This window comes from Pteropus vampyrus, unplaced genomic scaffold (genome assembly GCF_000151845.1).
Source record: "Pteropus vampyrus isolate Shadow unplaced genomic scaffold, Pvam_2.0 Scaffold405, whole genome shotgun sequence".
Taxonomy (NCBI): Eukaryota; Metazoa; Chordata; class Mammalia; order Chiroptera; family Pteropodidae; genus Pteropus; species Pteropus vampyrus.
In genome coordinates, this window is record NW_011889186.1 from 34,172 (window position 1) to 48,013 (window position 13,842).

A 13,842-nucleotide genomic window follows, 5' to 3' on the forward strand; every position below is an offset into this window, starting at 1 on the left:
CTTCGGGGGCAAGCCCCCCGAGGTGGGGCCCCGTCTCCACCTGCCCCCCCCCCCCCCCCCCCCCCCCCCCCCCCCCCCCCCCCCCCCCCCCCCCCCCGTACTCCCACAACCCTCATTCCTACTCTCTGGACTCCTGGGCTCTTCCCTGAAAACCCAGCTCCAGCATGGGCTTGGGAGGAGGGCCCTGAGTCAGCCCCCTGGGGCAGCCCCACCTGTCCCTCCCATCACAGCCCTGCTGAGCCCTGACTCACGTGTCAGGACGGGCTCCCCCCCACAAAGCCTGGGGGGCAGGAGCCGGGAGGGGCGCCAGAGAGGGCTGAGCCAGCCTTCCCAGGCCTCTGCAGGGGGTGGGGGCAGGGCTGGAGGCGATCTCTGGGTCTGCAGGATGGAGGTCTGGCGGCCATGCCCTGGGGGGCCAGCTGGTCTACCGGAGGTTTCTGGGGTCTTGCAGGCACCAGGGACCAGGACCCTCCACAGGGCCCTCTTCCACCCTGAAGCTCCACCCTAAGCCCTTTATCCTCGATCTTGACCCTTAGCACTGACCCCTGACCCTCAAGAGTGGCCCTTCATGCGGACCCCTGCCGAGGCTTCACCCCAGCTTCCTGGCTGGGTCCCTGGAGCTGCCTAGAGCCCCCAGGCCCCAGAGAGGGGGAGGCCCTCCCCTTCAGACTTCTCAAGGCGGCTGACAGCAGGGCAGTAAGGCCTGGTTAGCCCACTCCCCCTGCCCCGCCCCCGCTGCCCCATCTCCTAGAGCTGATGTGGCCTCTGCAGGCTGGGAACCAAGACAGGCCCAGGACCCCTGCTGCCCTGTCCTGGAACCTGGGAGGAGGGGAAGCCAGGCCAGGACCTGGGCCAAGCAGGGCCTGTTCGTCTGCCCAAATTCCACCTTAAGCAGGCCGCGGCCCCTCCCTCCTACCTGGCCCAGGTGTCCCCGCCTCCCGCAGAGCTCAGGCTGGGCGGGCAGCTGTCTCCTGGAGGCTCTGGGCTGGGCGAGGCCAGCGGGGAGGGGACTTTGGGGACGGGGCCTCGCAGTAGAGACAGTGAAGAGTGCAGGCCGGAGGCAGCGGCAGCGGCCCAGGCTAGGCGGCCCCAGCCCCGCGCGCCTGCCGCCATGCAGGACGGCAACTTCCTGCTGTCGGCCCTGCAGCCGGAGGCCGGAGTGTGCTCCCTGGCACTGCCCTCGGACTTGCAGCTGGACCGCCGGGGCACGCAGGGGCCGGAGGCCGAGCAGCTGCGAGCTGCCCGCGTCCAGGAGCAGGTCCGCGCCCGCCTTCTGCAGCTGGGCCAGCAGCAGAGGCACAATGGGACAGCCGAGCCGGGGACAGTCACTGGGGCGGCCAGAGGTAGGCGGATGCCGGCGGGGTGGGCGCCGGGCAGTGGGGATGGTGGTGGTGGGCGGAGGTGGCCTCGGTGGGTGTGATGGCGCTCAGACCAGAGGCCGCGTTGCGGCTGCCCAGGGCCCAGCGCCTTGACTCACAGGCCTGTACTGACTGAGTCACCCGCCCCACCCTGCCGGGTGTGGGGCAGGCCATAGGTGGGGCCTCCTGCCACCCCCAGGGACCCCGCGTCCTCTTCCCCGAGCCTGCCTGGGCCCCACCTGTGCCCTCAGCCCAGAGACCCCCGTGGAGGATGGCGGGATGGTCAGCACGTGGCGGGCCAGCCAGGCCCACCTCCGGCAGCAAACCGGAACATGCACATGGACTGTCCCCCGGGACAGGGGCTCACACATGGTCCCGGGGACATGCAGACACACCCGTCAGTCCCAGTGAGACGCAGACGCCCAGACTCCGGCACCCCTCCCCACCCCACAATCCATGGGAATGAGCAGAGGAAACGCGAGGGCGGGGTCTGGGAATCCTGGACGCAAGCCACCGCCTGCCCAGCTGACCAGGGTCCCCTGTGGAATCACAGGGCAGCTAGAGTGGCCCACATAGTGTCTGTGAGGCCCACGGGTTGGAGGAGGGCCCCTCAGTGCCCGGCAGACCGCCCCGCAGGGATCCTGGCTCCACGATGGTGTGCGTGCGTGTGCATGCACGTGCGTGCAGGCCATGCGAATGTGAGCATGTGTACGTGTGCGTGCATGAGGGTGAACGCCGTTTCCTCCCTGCCCTTCCACAGGGGTTCACGGGAGGGTTGGCCTGCATAGGGGCCGCCAGGCAGCCTGGCTTCCTGGGTCCCCCCACCTGGGTCACGGCCTTGCTGGTGGCCTGGTTGGTGCCCAGGGGTCACAGGATGGAGGATGGAGCAGAGAGGGCCTAATTACCACCATGGCTACCCTGCCAATTAGGGGAGGAGGATTATAATTTGGGGTGGGGGTAAGGTCCCCAGGCTGGGGCGTGCCTCCCAGGCTAAGCCTCGGTGAGCGTCAAAGGGTTAACAGCTCTGCCCAGAAGCCTCGTTAACCCAATGGGGCTGGGGCTGGGGCAGAGGCTGGGGGGTCTTCCCTCCACCTCACCCCGCGCCCCTCAGCCAAGCAGAGCCATCCTCCGTCCTCCACCCACCCGTCTGTCCACTCTCCGCAGAGTCGGGCCGGTGCCATGGCCCTCGGTTTGTGTGTGGCAGGATGGGGTGGGTGTGGCTCCGCCAGGTGGGACAGGGGACCACCTTCAGGGCACACTATGGCCTCAGGGAGCAAAGCCTCATTCCAATGTGACCGCAGCACAGGAGAGGATCACAGGAGGTCAGTGTGGCTTCCTGGAGGAAGGGCCAGGCACTGTGCCCTGGTGGGGATTGGAGAGCTGGTGCAGGATGACACTCCCCAGGGGCCTGGGAGACCTTTGGGATGGACGCATCTGACCCTCAGCACAGCTAGAGGAGCAGGCGGCTATGGGAGAGGGACCGCCAGGGCTGAGGTCAGAGGAGGCCGGGGGGGTGGGGGTCGGACAGGAGGCCCGTGCTGTGCCATCCGGCCTGGCCAAGCTACCACTGTCCCTGCCCATAGGCACGTCCTGGGGCCAGTACCACACCCTGCAGACGGGTTTCAGCTCACGCTCCCAGGGCCTCAGTGGGGACAGCACCTCGGTGAGTGACACTCGCTCCAGCTGGGAGAGTCTGAGCTCTGTGGTCATGTCAGGGAGGCTTTGGGGAAGGCGGGGGCCCAGCACCCCCCTCACTGCCCTCCCGCCCTGCCCGCAGACCTTCCGGCCCATCGCCAAGCCCGCCTATGGCCCAGCCTCCTGGTCCTCCCGCTCAGCCGTGGACCTGAGCTCCAGTCGGAGGCTGAGCTCTGTTCATAATGGGAGCAGCGTGTTTGGAGCTGCGGGGTACGGGGGAGCCCAGCCCGCCACAGCCATGGCCCCCAGGCCCGTGTCCTACCATGAGCGTGGCGGGGTGGGGAGCCGGATGGACTACGACACCTTGTCCCTGCACTCACTGAGGCTGGGGCCCGGGGGCCTGGATGACCACTGCAGCGTGGTGTCAGAGCAGCTGGAGCCCACGGCCACCTCCGCCTACAGGGCCTTTGCCTACGAGCGCCAGGCCAGCTCCAGCTCTGGCCGGCAGGGGGGCCTGGACTGGCCGGACGCTGCCGAGGGGCCGCCCAGCCGGACCATCCGCGCCCCCGCCATGCGGACACTGCAGCGATTCCAGAGCAGCCACCGCAGCCGTGGGGGGGCGGGGGCGCTGCCTGGGGGTGTCCTGGAGCCAGTGGCCCGGGCGCCATCCGTGCGCAGCCTCAGCCTCAGCCTGGGTGACTCTGGCCACCTGCCGGATGTGCGTGGGCTGGACAGCTACAGTGGTCACCGGACTCTGCAGAGACTCAGCAGCGGGTGAGCTGGACCTGGCCCAGGGAGGGGGCTTCCGCCATGGCCCTGGCCTGTTCCCAGGGTCAGCCTGACCCTTGACTCCTGTCTCTGCAGCTTCGATGACATTGACCTGCCCTCGGCAGTTAAGTACCTCATGGCCTCAGACCCCAACCTGCAGGTGCTCGGTGCCGCCTACATCCAGCACAAGTGCTACAGTGACGCTGCAGCCAAGAAACAGGTGCTGCCCACGACGTCCGCTGACTGCCGCACCGGCCCCCACCTCTCACCGACCTCTGGGCCCCAGCTGCCTGATCCCCTAGCTGCCCGGACAGACCCCGTCCCACCCAGAGCCTCCTTTGCAGGGGCGAGGCAGCAGGGAGCGGTTTGCATACGTCTGCACGCCTCTGCACACACCCGCGCACGCCCGCATACATCTGCACCCATGCCCGCGCGCCTGTGCACCCTGCGCACGCCATGGCGTGTGCCCCGCGCACTGACACGGCGCGCCCATGCCCGCAGGCCCGCAGCCTCCAGGCCGTGCCCCGGCTGGTGAAGCTCTTCAACCACGCCAACCAGGAGGTGCAGCGCCACGCCACGGGCGCCATGCGCAACCTCATCTACGACAGCGCGGACAACAAGCTGGCCCTGGTGGAGGAGAACGGCATCTTCGAGCTGATGCGGACCCTGCGTGAGCAGGACAGCGAGCTGCGCAAGAATGTCACGGGTGCCCGGTCCCCGCCGTCCCCTGCCTGTGTCGCCCGCTCTGCCCTTCTGCTCCTTTCTCTCTTCTGTCTCTGTGCTGGCTCCTCCTGCCCATCTCTCTCCTTGGTCCCCACGATGACTTTGTGGCCAGCCTCCAGGGCCTGGGGCCCGTGTCCCCAGGCTCGACGGCAGCCCCGTGACCCAGGGGGTCTCACTCCCACTGTCCCCAGCGGGGCTCCTGGGTGAGGCTCAAAGTGCCGGGCAGGGCCCTGGGAGAGGTCGCAGCCTTTTCCCACCATCCCCAGAGGAGACAGAGGGGGTCGGCAGGCAGTCCCTGACCCTGGCCTCGGCCCCACCTGCCCCAGGGATCCTGTGGAACCTGTCCTCCAGTGACCACCTGAAGGACCGCCTGGCCCGAGACACACTGGAGCAGCTCACGGACCTGGTGCTGAGCCCCCTCTCGGGCGCCGGGGGGCCACCCCTCATCCAGCAGAATGCCTCCGAGGCCGAGATCTTCTACAATGCCACGGGCTTTCTCAGGTGCACCGGAGAGAGGCAGGGATGACGGCCCCAGGCAAAGAGCGGGTGCCTGGGGAGCCTGGCTGATAAGGCCAGGGCCTGGGGGAAATGTGCAGACTAAGCGAGGCACAGGTGCAGGCCCGCCAGATGTGGCCACCCAGTTTGATTCAGTAACTCTGGGGGCTGCAGGGTCAGGGTTCATAAAATCAGAGACTCGATCGGACATTCGTAACCTCCTCTGGGCACTTGGAGTGCAGCGGGACCAGGGCCAGCAGCGTCCAGTAGGAACCAGGAGTGGGAGGTGTCTAGAGGCGGGGCCCAGCTGGGGGAGGGGATGGGCGCTAAGGACCTCAGCCCTTGCGTTCCAGGCCCCACGGGCGGGGGGGGGCGGGGGGGCTCTTCCCCGAGTCGCTGTGCGGGTCTCTGACCTGCCTCTATCCACAGGAACCTCAGCTCGGCCTCCCAGGCCACTCGCCAAAAGATGCGCGAGTGCCACGGGCTGGTGGATGCCCTGGTCGCCTACATCAACCACGCCCTGGATGTGGGCAAGTGCGAGGACAAGGTGAGGGGTGGCCCGCGCCACGGGGGGGCCGGGGGCTGCGCCCGTTCTGACCAGAGCCCGCCCTCCGCAGAGCGTGGAGAACGCCGTGTGCGTGCTGAGGAACCTATCCTACCGCCTGTACGACGAGATGCCGCCGTCGGCCCTGCAGCGGCTGGAGGGCCGGGGCCGCAGGGACGTGGCTGGGGCACCACCCGGCGAGGTGGTGGGCTGCTTCACGCCGCAGAGTCGGCGGCTTCGAGAGGTGGGCGCAGGCCTGGGCGCGCGGGTGCAGGGGCCAGCCTGGCCCGGCTGACCCTCTGCACCCTCCCGCTCAGCTGCCCCTCACGGCCGACGCGCTCACCTTCGCCGAGGTCTCTAAGGACCCCAAGGGCCTGGAGTGGCTGTGGAGCCCCCAGATCGTGGGCCTGTACAACCGCCTGCTCCAGCGCTGTGAGCTCAACCGGCACACGACGGAGGCGGCCGCCGGCGCGCTGCAGAACATCACCGCCGGCGACCGCAGGGTGAGGGGGACACGGGAAGAACACAGACGGGAGCGCGCACTCCAGGAGTGTACGGTCTGTCGGGGACGGGATGGAGGGACAAATGCCACCTCGTGAATGAGCCAGAACGTCAGAGTGAGAGGACAGAAGGCAGGCCGAGAAAGCAGGGGACACCTGAGGGGCAGCGAAGAGCGGAGGTCAGAGTCCCAGGCAGGACAGGCCTCGAGGCTGTGGGATTCCAGCTCCGCGCCGGCGAGAGGAGGGGCGGCGGTGTGAGCCGAGGCGCATGCGCAGAGTCCGCCGGCTGGTGCGCAGAGGCAGAGAGCAGCCAGTCCCGCCTCAGCTCGCCCGCCAGGGGCCCTGAGGGTGCAGGGAGAGGGGCCTGCTCTCACCCCACCCCACCTCCCCAGTGGGCGGGCGTGCTGAGCCGCCTGGCCCTGGAGCAGGAGCGCATCCTGAACCCGCTGCTGGACCGCGTGCGGACGGCCGACCACCACCAGCTGCGCTCGCTGACCGGCCTCATCCGAAACCTGTCCCGCAACGCCAGGAACAAGGACGAGATGTGTGAGTCAGGCATCCCGCAGCCCGGGCTCGCCCGCACGCCACCCAGCGGGCTCGGCCCTGGACTTGGTCTTTATTCTGGCCGGCTGCAGCCGGGCAGACAGACAGGCACACCGACTCCCTGGGGGCTGGGAGTGGGGCTGACACTGACCTCCCGGCCTCCCGCAGCCACCAAGGTGGTGAGTCACCTGATTGAGAAGCTGCCGGGTAGCGTGGGCGAGAAGGCCCCGCCGGCCGACGTGCTGGTGAACATCATAGCCGTGCTTAACAACCTGGTGGTGGCCAGCCCCATCGCCGCCCGTGACCTGCTGTACTTCGACGGGCTGCGCAAGCTGGTCTTCATCAAGAAGAGGCGGGACAGGTGGGGACCCCGACTGCCGCCTGCATGCCTGGCCCCGGCCCCACTCCCGCCTTGACCCCTGACTCTGATCCCAGCCTGGCGCCCCCCCCACACCTCACCTTCTGGCTGTACCTTTCCCCTGCTGACCCCTGCCCCCACCCCACAGTCCTGACAGTGAGAAGTCCTCCCGGGCAGCCTCCAGCCTCCTGGCCAACCTGTGGCAGTACAGCAAGCTGCACCGGGACTTCCGGGCGGTATGTTCTAGCATCCAGGGTGGGCAGGGCGGTGGGCGTGGACCTGGGAGGAGGATGTGGGGAAAGACACTCGGGGAGGAACTCGCAGAAAGGGACCAGGGACCCAGAGTCAGGGATCCAAACCAGCATCCCCGGGGAGGCGGGGCAGGAAGCAGGGCAAGCCAGTGGCCTGCGTGCCACCTCACTCGGCCCCCTTCCACTGCAGAAGGGCTATCGAAAGGAGGACTTCCTGGGCCTGTAGGCAAGGCCCTCCTGGAGGAGGGGACTGCTGCTCGGCCCGGCCTCTGAGGGACAGGCTCGGCTCCATGCTGCTTGCCGGCCAGCCTGGAGGAGAAGGCTGATGGCCCAGCGGCTGCTCACTGGAGCCCCAGCTGCACTTCGAAGGGCCTGGGCACCAGGGAGAGGACAGGGGACGGGGTACAGCTGGGGACTAGGCTTCTGCAGGGCAGGGAGTGGGGCAGGGCTTGAAGCTGCTCTGGTGCATGGGGTGGTGACCAGGTCACACTGGCAGAGGTGGGGGTGGCCGGGGCCCAGTGCCTCAGGAGAGCCAGCACTGGCAATAAAGGTGGTTGTGAACACAGCAGCCACAACTGCGCATGCTTCCTTGATTGGTCAGACCTCAGGGACGCCAGGATGTCCCCAACCACACCCGCCTCTGGGCTAATGCACAAGCCTCTCCAGGTCAGGGACAGGGGTGTCCAGCAAGGGGAGAACTGGCCAAGAGTAGAGGAGATGGGGCACATGGCAGAGGCCTTGGTGCCACACAAGGCACAGACACAGCTGAGCTGGGGACTTCATGTGCATTATGACCGCTCCTGGGGCAGCTGTGACTGCTCCTCATGTCGGTGCTGCCCTACTAGGCTGTGCTCAAATGGTAAACACACCCAACACTTCTCCTTGCCCTGCCCTGTGGACCTGGGGGTGCCCTGACCAGGAACTCACACCATCCATCCGAGGCCTGGTGTCTAGTAAGTTCTGGGGCCCCTCCCCCATCTCACCAAGCCAGGCCACTGGTTGTGGATTCCCACTGATATTTTTACAGCAGAGGGCTTCTGCAATGTCAGAACCTGAAGCCTCTAAGGGGCCTGCCCCCCTAGGACCTGTCTGGGTCAGAGTGGGGCTAGGGCGGGCATGTCCCCTAGCAGGGAGACCCAAAGAGGCTACAGCAGGAGACGTGCCCCAACTGCCTCAGGATGGAGAAAGGGAGGGGTTGAGAGGACAGCTGGATTTGGTGACCGAGTAGCCGTGGTCAAGGGTCCCAGAGAGCCTGAGATGGAAGTGTGGGGTACGCTGCCCAGGAGAGAGGCCAAGGCCTAGGAGGGATCTAAAAAGACTTTATTTTCTGGCACAAGGAGGGGCATTAGGGCCACTCCCCTTCCCAAAGGGTCACAGGGCCACATGCAGGCAGGGAGGGCACAAGGCCCCACTCCCAGCTGTCACGGGCACCCTGCGGTTCCTGCGGAGGCGGGGGCTACATGTCATCCTCAGACACCAGGCAGTAGAAGTCCGTGCGGGCACTGTAGTTGCGGGAGCCGAGGTCTGAGACGTCCACCTCGCTACCCCGGCCCTCGCCCAGCGACACCCCGCTTGCATGCACTGGAGCCGATGGCTCCCCAAGGACAGGCCCTCGGACACCTGGGGAGGGAGTACCAGCAGGCCTGAAGCTGGGCTGCCCACAGCTGGCCTCTGCGGGGCTCACTCCCTGCTCACCCTCCTGGGTGGTGACCTGACATCCTGGAGGTCGTCTAGAGGCCTTAGGCCCAAGAGCCTCAGGAAGGGGCAGTTAGGAGACCCTGGGGGGTCAAGCTCACCCACGTTCAGCATGGAGGAGTCCCTGCCATCTGCGCCCATTTCTGAGCGCCTTCCTCTGCCCTGTGCAGCCCTCCTCCACCCCAGGCTGTTTCTCAGGGTCAACGGTGGGCCCCTGCGGGCATACCCAGGTCCCCTTGGGGGTCGGGGTCCAGCTCCGGGTCCAGGGTCCCGCCTTCCGGGATGCGGCCTCGTACAATCAGCATGGGATCCTTGTCATCCTGCAGCCGGGTCTGAGGATCTCCCTCCATCGCTCTGTACTGCACCTTCCGCGGCAGCGCCAGCTGCAGCTCTTTCCAAAAATTGGACGAAGGTGTCTAGGGGCCAGGGTGGGGTAGTCAGCTCGTGTGAACACGGAGGGGACGCAAACACTGGTAGCCCCCGGCCACCTGGCAGCGCGGTTCACTGGCTCCCAGAACCTCAAAGGAGGCCCCTACTTCGGGCACCAGGCCACGGAACCCCCACCCACCCCAGAGCCCGCACCACCCTCCGCACCACGGAGCCGGGCCTCCAGCGCAGCAGGGTCACCAGGTGGCGGTGCTGATGCAGCAGGTGCAGCGCGGGGTGCACGGGGTCGCGCCGCTGGGCCTCGAAGGTGATGAAGATGGGTCTCCGCGTGAGTTCCAGCAGCCGGCACAGGCCCTCCCTGCGGGGGCGGGACCGTCAGCTGGGTGCGGATGGCCCTCCCCCCAAACCCCGCGCTAGACCCACCGAAAGCTGTGGCTGCACCAGGCCCGGCCCAAGAAGGCTTCTGACAGCACCACGATGAGGCGACGGCAGCGGCTCAAGTTCACCAGGAGGTCTGCGGAGGGCTCTGCGAGAAGCGGGCGTGGGCGTGGGCGTGGGCGGGGCCGACGGCGGGTGGGGCGGGGCCACGGGCGGGGGCGCCACAGTACCTGCGCGCGGCAAGAGGTCGCGGTCGTCGAGGAAGAGCTTGTAGCCCCGACGCCGCTCCAGCTGCGGCTTCAGGATGAAGTTAACGAACTTCCGATCTTCGGGGCTGTCGCTGTAGGAGACGTAGGCGTCGTAGAGCTTCCCGTCTGCGGACGGCGGCGGGTCAGCGCGGCCACCCCCAGGGGTCCTCTAACCTTTTCCCCACTAGCGCACAGGGCCCCAAACACAGACCCCGCGCAGAACACCGCCCCCAGGCCTCACCTAGACCCCTCCCCAGCACAGGACTCCAAATGGAGCCCTTGTACCAGGATACAGGCCCCATGCCCCCTTTCTGCCGACCCGGCCCTACGCCCTCCTGGGCTGCATGGAGCCCCCTCTCCTGGGATGTGTGCGCGCTGGAGCCCTCCGGTGCTGCTGCCTTCTCATCCCCGCCCCGCCCCAGAGCTGAATGTAGGGAAGCCCTATGGCTGACGGCCCGGCCGTCCATCCGCGCACGTCTGCGCACGCACCGTTCATCTCCACCTCCCCGTGCGTGTCTTGGTACCAGAGCAGCACATTGAGTCGACACTTCACATAGAGCAGCGCCACCAGAAGCAAGATCAGCAGGACCAGGAGTGAGGCCAGCACCGCTGCCAAGTGGCCCGCTGGGCCTGGGGACAGAGCTGCAGCCTGAGCCACTGCACCCACCACCCTCTAGGCTCCCCAGCGCCCCCCCCCAGGCCTCCCCACTATCCTCTGTCCCAGTGTAAGCCCCTCACCAGCAATCCAAAGAGTGAAGGAGGAGGAACTGGCATTCCAGACGGAGCAGGCGAAGGCCCCATAGTTCTCAGCGCTGGTCAGGTTGACTCCCAGGACACTGGACACGAGCATCTCTGACAAGTTGGCCTTGACCCTGGGGAGACCAGGCCCCACCCTCTCACCTGGGGGCCGAGAGCATCAGTGGACGCCCCAGAGCCCCACCTGTCTGGGATTCACCCAGAGAGGCTGCAGGTTTGGGCTCCCTGGACAGCCCTTGGGCCAGAAGCTAAAAGGAGTGGCAGAACCTAGAAGGGGTGTGGATCTGTTTAGTGACAGTCACCCCAATCCTGCATCTCGGTCTCAATGGCCAGTACCTCATTCAGGCCTTATGACTCTAAAGGCACCCATGGCCCTGGGCGATCTGCAAAGCCATTGTCTACAGGGGCCATCTGTCCCTGAGGTCACCGCCCCTCGGGCTGCTTTCAGAGTGGCACTCTGGCCAGGTCACTCCCCAGCCCATGTCCAGGTGGTTACAGATCAGGGTCTAGGTCGGAGAGGCCCTTGGCCACCAGTATATCCAGGGTGGTCGCTGACCCTGGACCCCCCAGTCTCTTACCAGGTATCCTCGCGGATGACATAATGGCTTCCATTGCCCAGGGGCAGCCCGTCTTTTAGCCACTGGACTGAGGGCAGGGGACAGTGGGGCCCAGAGACCACCTGGGCTGTGCAATTCAGAGTGACCACACTGCCCAGGGCAGGCCTCAGGACCTGGCTCCCAGAAGGAGAGAGGAAGTCGGGGGCCCTGTCGCAGACACCTGCAGAAAAAGGACCCAGTGGGTTAGCTGTGCTCCGGTCGCTGGGCTCCCGCTGGCTGCAGGTGGTCTGTGGGCCAGGAAAAAACATGTGTTGCTTGGTGGGCACACCATGTCTGTCCACGAGTCCCATGGCGGACAGGGCCCAGCACCTGGCTGATCGTCCACCCAGGATATGAGCCAGCACCTTCCTGTGGGCTGGGGGCCAGCGGTCCCAGGACCCTCTGCTGGCCACAGGCAAGCCTTCCTGCCTCCCTGAGATCCAAACTTTCTCCTCTTATAGTCGAGAAGGGGAGCGCTACAGGAGTCAGAAGAGACGGCCATCTTGGCAGTGGGGTCCCCCAGCAGCCCATACCTCCCTGCCATGGGCCCCAAGCAGCACCCACTCCCACAAGCCTGGTCTGGAGGCCTGGGGCGGATGAGGGCTCACGGCTCGCCCTAACCACAGGGTCAAGACTGTGGGCATGGGGGAGGGGCAGGCAGAGCCCAAGCACATGTCCGACTGGAGCCAGAGAGGGGCAGGAGGTAAGAGGGGGCCCGTGCCTGTCCCTCTCTGACATTCTACCTGCCATGGTCTGTCCAGGGCCTCCTCAGGCAGGCCGGGCGCAGTGCCACCCCACGCTCCACGGACTCCTCAGCCGCGAGACTGACGGCTGGGCAGGACTTGCTCTCTGTTCTCGTGCTGGGTCAGTCAGGGCGCCAGGGTGGGTCAGAGGCTGCCACCATCCCCAGGGAGCAAGTTAAACAAGAACAGGATGAGTTAACGTGTAACTTCGGCCACAGACTGCACCATGCACTGGCTGCCTCACGGACACCAGCACCGTTCTACTCCAAGCGCCTTACATGAGGGCCGGGAGGGACCCTCAACTGACCACCTGCCCCAGGGCCAAGGGCCACCATGACGGCCCAGGGTGGAACAGTGGGCCCACAGCCCCCACAGCCTCATGAGGCTTGAAGGCCTCCCGTGCACTCTCCCCCTGCAGTCTGTGTGGCATACACAGCCCCTCCCCACACACCTGCACGAAGCTGCCGCCGTGGCCCATGTGCACATGTGCACACTCCCACCTCCGTCACTCCGGTACACACAACGGGCATGCGCAGCACAGATGTGGAGCAGCTAGCTCCCCAGGGCACACAGCCACGAGCATCTGCACAGCCCCCGCCGGCACACACGGCCTCCCACTGTCCCTCACTCTCACACAGCACACACAGCACACACTCACGAGCACAGACGTTCCAAACAAGCTGCGGGGCTCCCCTCAGCCAGGCCTGCCTCTGAGGACAGGCCTCAGGCCAGAGGATGGGGACACAGGCTCACGCAGGGCAGCGGGGCCAAAGAGGGAGGGCACGAAGTCACCTGGTTCTGGCTCTCTCCTCCTGGGGGGGATGTTGGTCACTGAGGTCACTGATGTGTGCTTGGGAGCAAACTGCTCAGCCGGGCCCCAGGCCCAGTGTGAAGCGGCTCAGATGCATTGCCAGGCACCGTGAGGACCTGGCTTTTGTTTGTTTTAATCAGAACTTTCCTGTAGCTTCCTGGCCTTGCAGTCACATCCTCTCCTAAACTTAAACCCCACCCAGGCACCCACCCCCGCCCCAGTGGGGCGGGCAGTTGGTGGTTCTCTCGCCCCGCCTGCCCCGCTCTTCCTGTAGCTCTGAGTCAAGGGCCCCTTCCTCCGGCTGCCCCGGCTGCACCAGCCCACTGGGCCCCGCGTTTCCCCAGGCCAGGCCGGAGCTGTGGAGGGGCTGCAGAGAGGCTGGGGCCACATGAGGGCATCCTGGCAAGAAAACCGCCCATCAGGGCTGTTCTGCACTCACAAGGAGGGCCCACTTCCTGGATACCTCAGGTGGTGCCACGCCAAGGAAGTGGGGGGCCTCCATGACCCTCCAGCGAGCAGCCCATGGGCCTCTGACCTCTGACCTGCTAGGGTGACGGGGGTCCTGTGGAAACTCCTGCCAACAATGGGACCTCGAGCAGGGCTCTTTAGGCCTCGCCCTGTCCACCTCCTATGGTGGTCCCCCAACATGGACCTTGGTTTCCGGCTGGGATGGGAGCACAGTGCCCCCTTTTCCAGATAAGGGATCAAACGGGGCCTCAGCAGAGGCTCCTGGCTCTGAGCTCAGGTGCGGGGCAGCCAGCATTTCCAGTTACCACTGACACCACCCCACCCCTGACTGACCTGGGACTCAGGGCCCAGTGACAAGTGGCTGGTACTGAGGGCCCATCCCTGCCCTCAGCGTCCTCAGTGCAGCATCAGCTTCCCTACAGTCTTAATCCAACCCTGTCCCAGGCCTGCCAAGCCCTTTGTGGCCCTCAAGCACCACCTGGGGTGACCGCCCCACAGAACGGGAGAGAATCCTCCCCACTGAGCCAGGGCCTGCTGGATGCAGCTGCAGCTGGTATGGCCTCTCCAGAGGTGACCAAGGACCCT

At 66.4% G+C, this 13,842-nt stretch overlaps 2 protein-coding genes across 6 annotated transcripts; one reads left to right on the plus strand and one right to left on the minus strand.

Annotated features, from left to right (window-relative positions):
• The first annotated feature begins 772 nt into the window (after positions 1 to 772).
• PKP3 (plakophilin 3) lies at positions 773 to 7,743 on the plus strand. 2 transcript variants are annotated; one of them, XM_011380765.2, is made up of 13 exons: positions 773 to 1,343; positions 2,942 to 3,021; positions 3,136 to 3,767; positions 3,858 to 3,981; positions 4,263 to 4,467; positions 4,811 to 4,985; positions 5,409 to 5,526; positions 5,597 to 5,767; positions 5,841 to 6,026; positions 6,416 to 6,569; positions 6,735 to 6,927; positions 7,073 to 7,160; positions 7,366 to 7,743. In XM_011380765.2, the coding sequence occupies exons 1-13, from the start codon at positions 1,112 to 1,114 to the stop codon at positions 7,399 to 7,401; spliced, it is 2,394 nt and encodes a 797-aa protein (XP_011379067.1). In that variant the 5' UTR covers positions 773 to 1,111; the 3' UTR covers positions 7,402 to 7,743. The 2 variants fall into 2 exon arrangements, with proteins under 2 accessions (XP_011379067.1, XP_023379497.1); XM_023523729.1 differs by lacking the exon at positions 773 to 1,343 and adding an exon at positions 1,385 to 2,852.
• A 731-nt stretch (positions 7,744 to 8,474) lies between these two features.
• SIGIRR (single Ig and TIR domain containing) lies at positions 8,475 to 12,981 on the minus strand. 4 transcript variants are annotated; one of them, XM_011380766.2, is made up of 10 exons: positions 12,771 to 12,981; positions 11,979 to 12,129; positions 11,218 to 11,416; positions 10,622 to 10,755; positions 10,373 to 10,513; positions 9,866 to 10,009; positions 9,681 to 9,783; positions 9,465 to 9,615; positions 9,097 to 9,286; positions 8,475 to 8,795 (listed from the first exon to the last, which is right to left on the minus strand). In XM_011380766.2, the coding sequence occupies exons 2-10, from the start codon at positions 11,983 to 11,985 to the stop codon at positions 8,632 to 8,634; spliced, it is 1,233 nt and encodes a 410-aa protein (XP_011379068.1). In that variant the 5' UTR covers positions 11,986 to 12,129; positions 12,771 to 12,981; the 3' UTR covers positions 8,475 to 8,631. The 4 variants fall into 4 exon arrangements, with proteins under 4 accessions (XP_011379068.1, XP_023379498.1, XP_011379070.1 ...); XM_023523730.1 differs by having other exon boundaries at positions 11,218 to 11,483; XM_011380768.2 differs by lacking the exon at positions 12,771 to 12,981 and adding an exon at positions 12,637 to 12,748.
• Between the last annotated feature and the right edge of the window lie 861 nt (positions 12,982 to 13,842).

Coding starts and splice junctions, on each gene's coding strand:
- PKP3 (XM_011380765.2), top strand. CDS start 1,112: ATGCAGGACGGCAACTTCCTGCTGTCGGCCCTGCAGCCGGAGGCCGGA. Junction 1,344..2,941: donor AGTCACTGGGGCGGCCAGAG/GTAGGCGGATGC, acceptor CCCTGCCCATAG/GCACGTCCTGGGGCCAGTAC. Junction 6,027..6,415: donor TCACCGCCGGCGACCGCAGG/GTGAGGGGGACA, acceptor CCACCTCCCCAG/TGGGCGGGCGTGCTGAGCCG.
- SIGIRR (XM_011380766.2), bottom strand. Junction 10,010..10,372: donor CGGGGAGGTGGAGATGAACG/GTGCGTGCGCAG, acceptor CGCCGTCCGCAG/ACGGGAAGCTCTACGACGCC. Junction 9,287..9,464: donor GCTGGAGGCCCGGCTCCGTG/GTGCGGAGGGTG, acceptor CCTGGCCCCTAG/ACACCTTCGTCCAATTTTTG.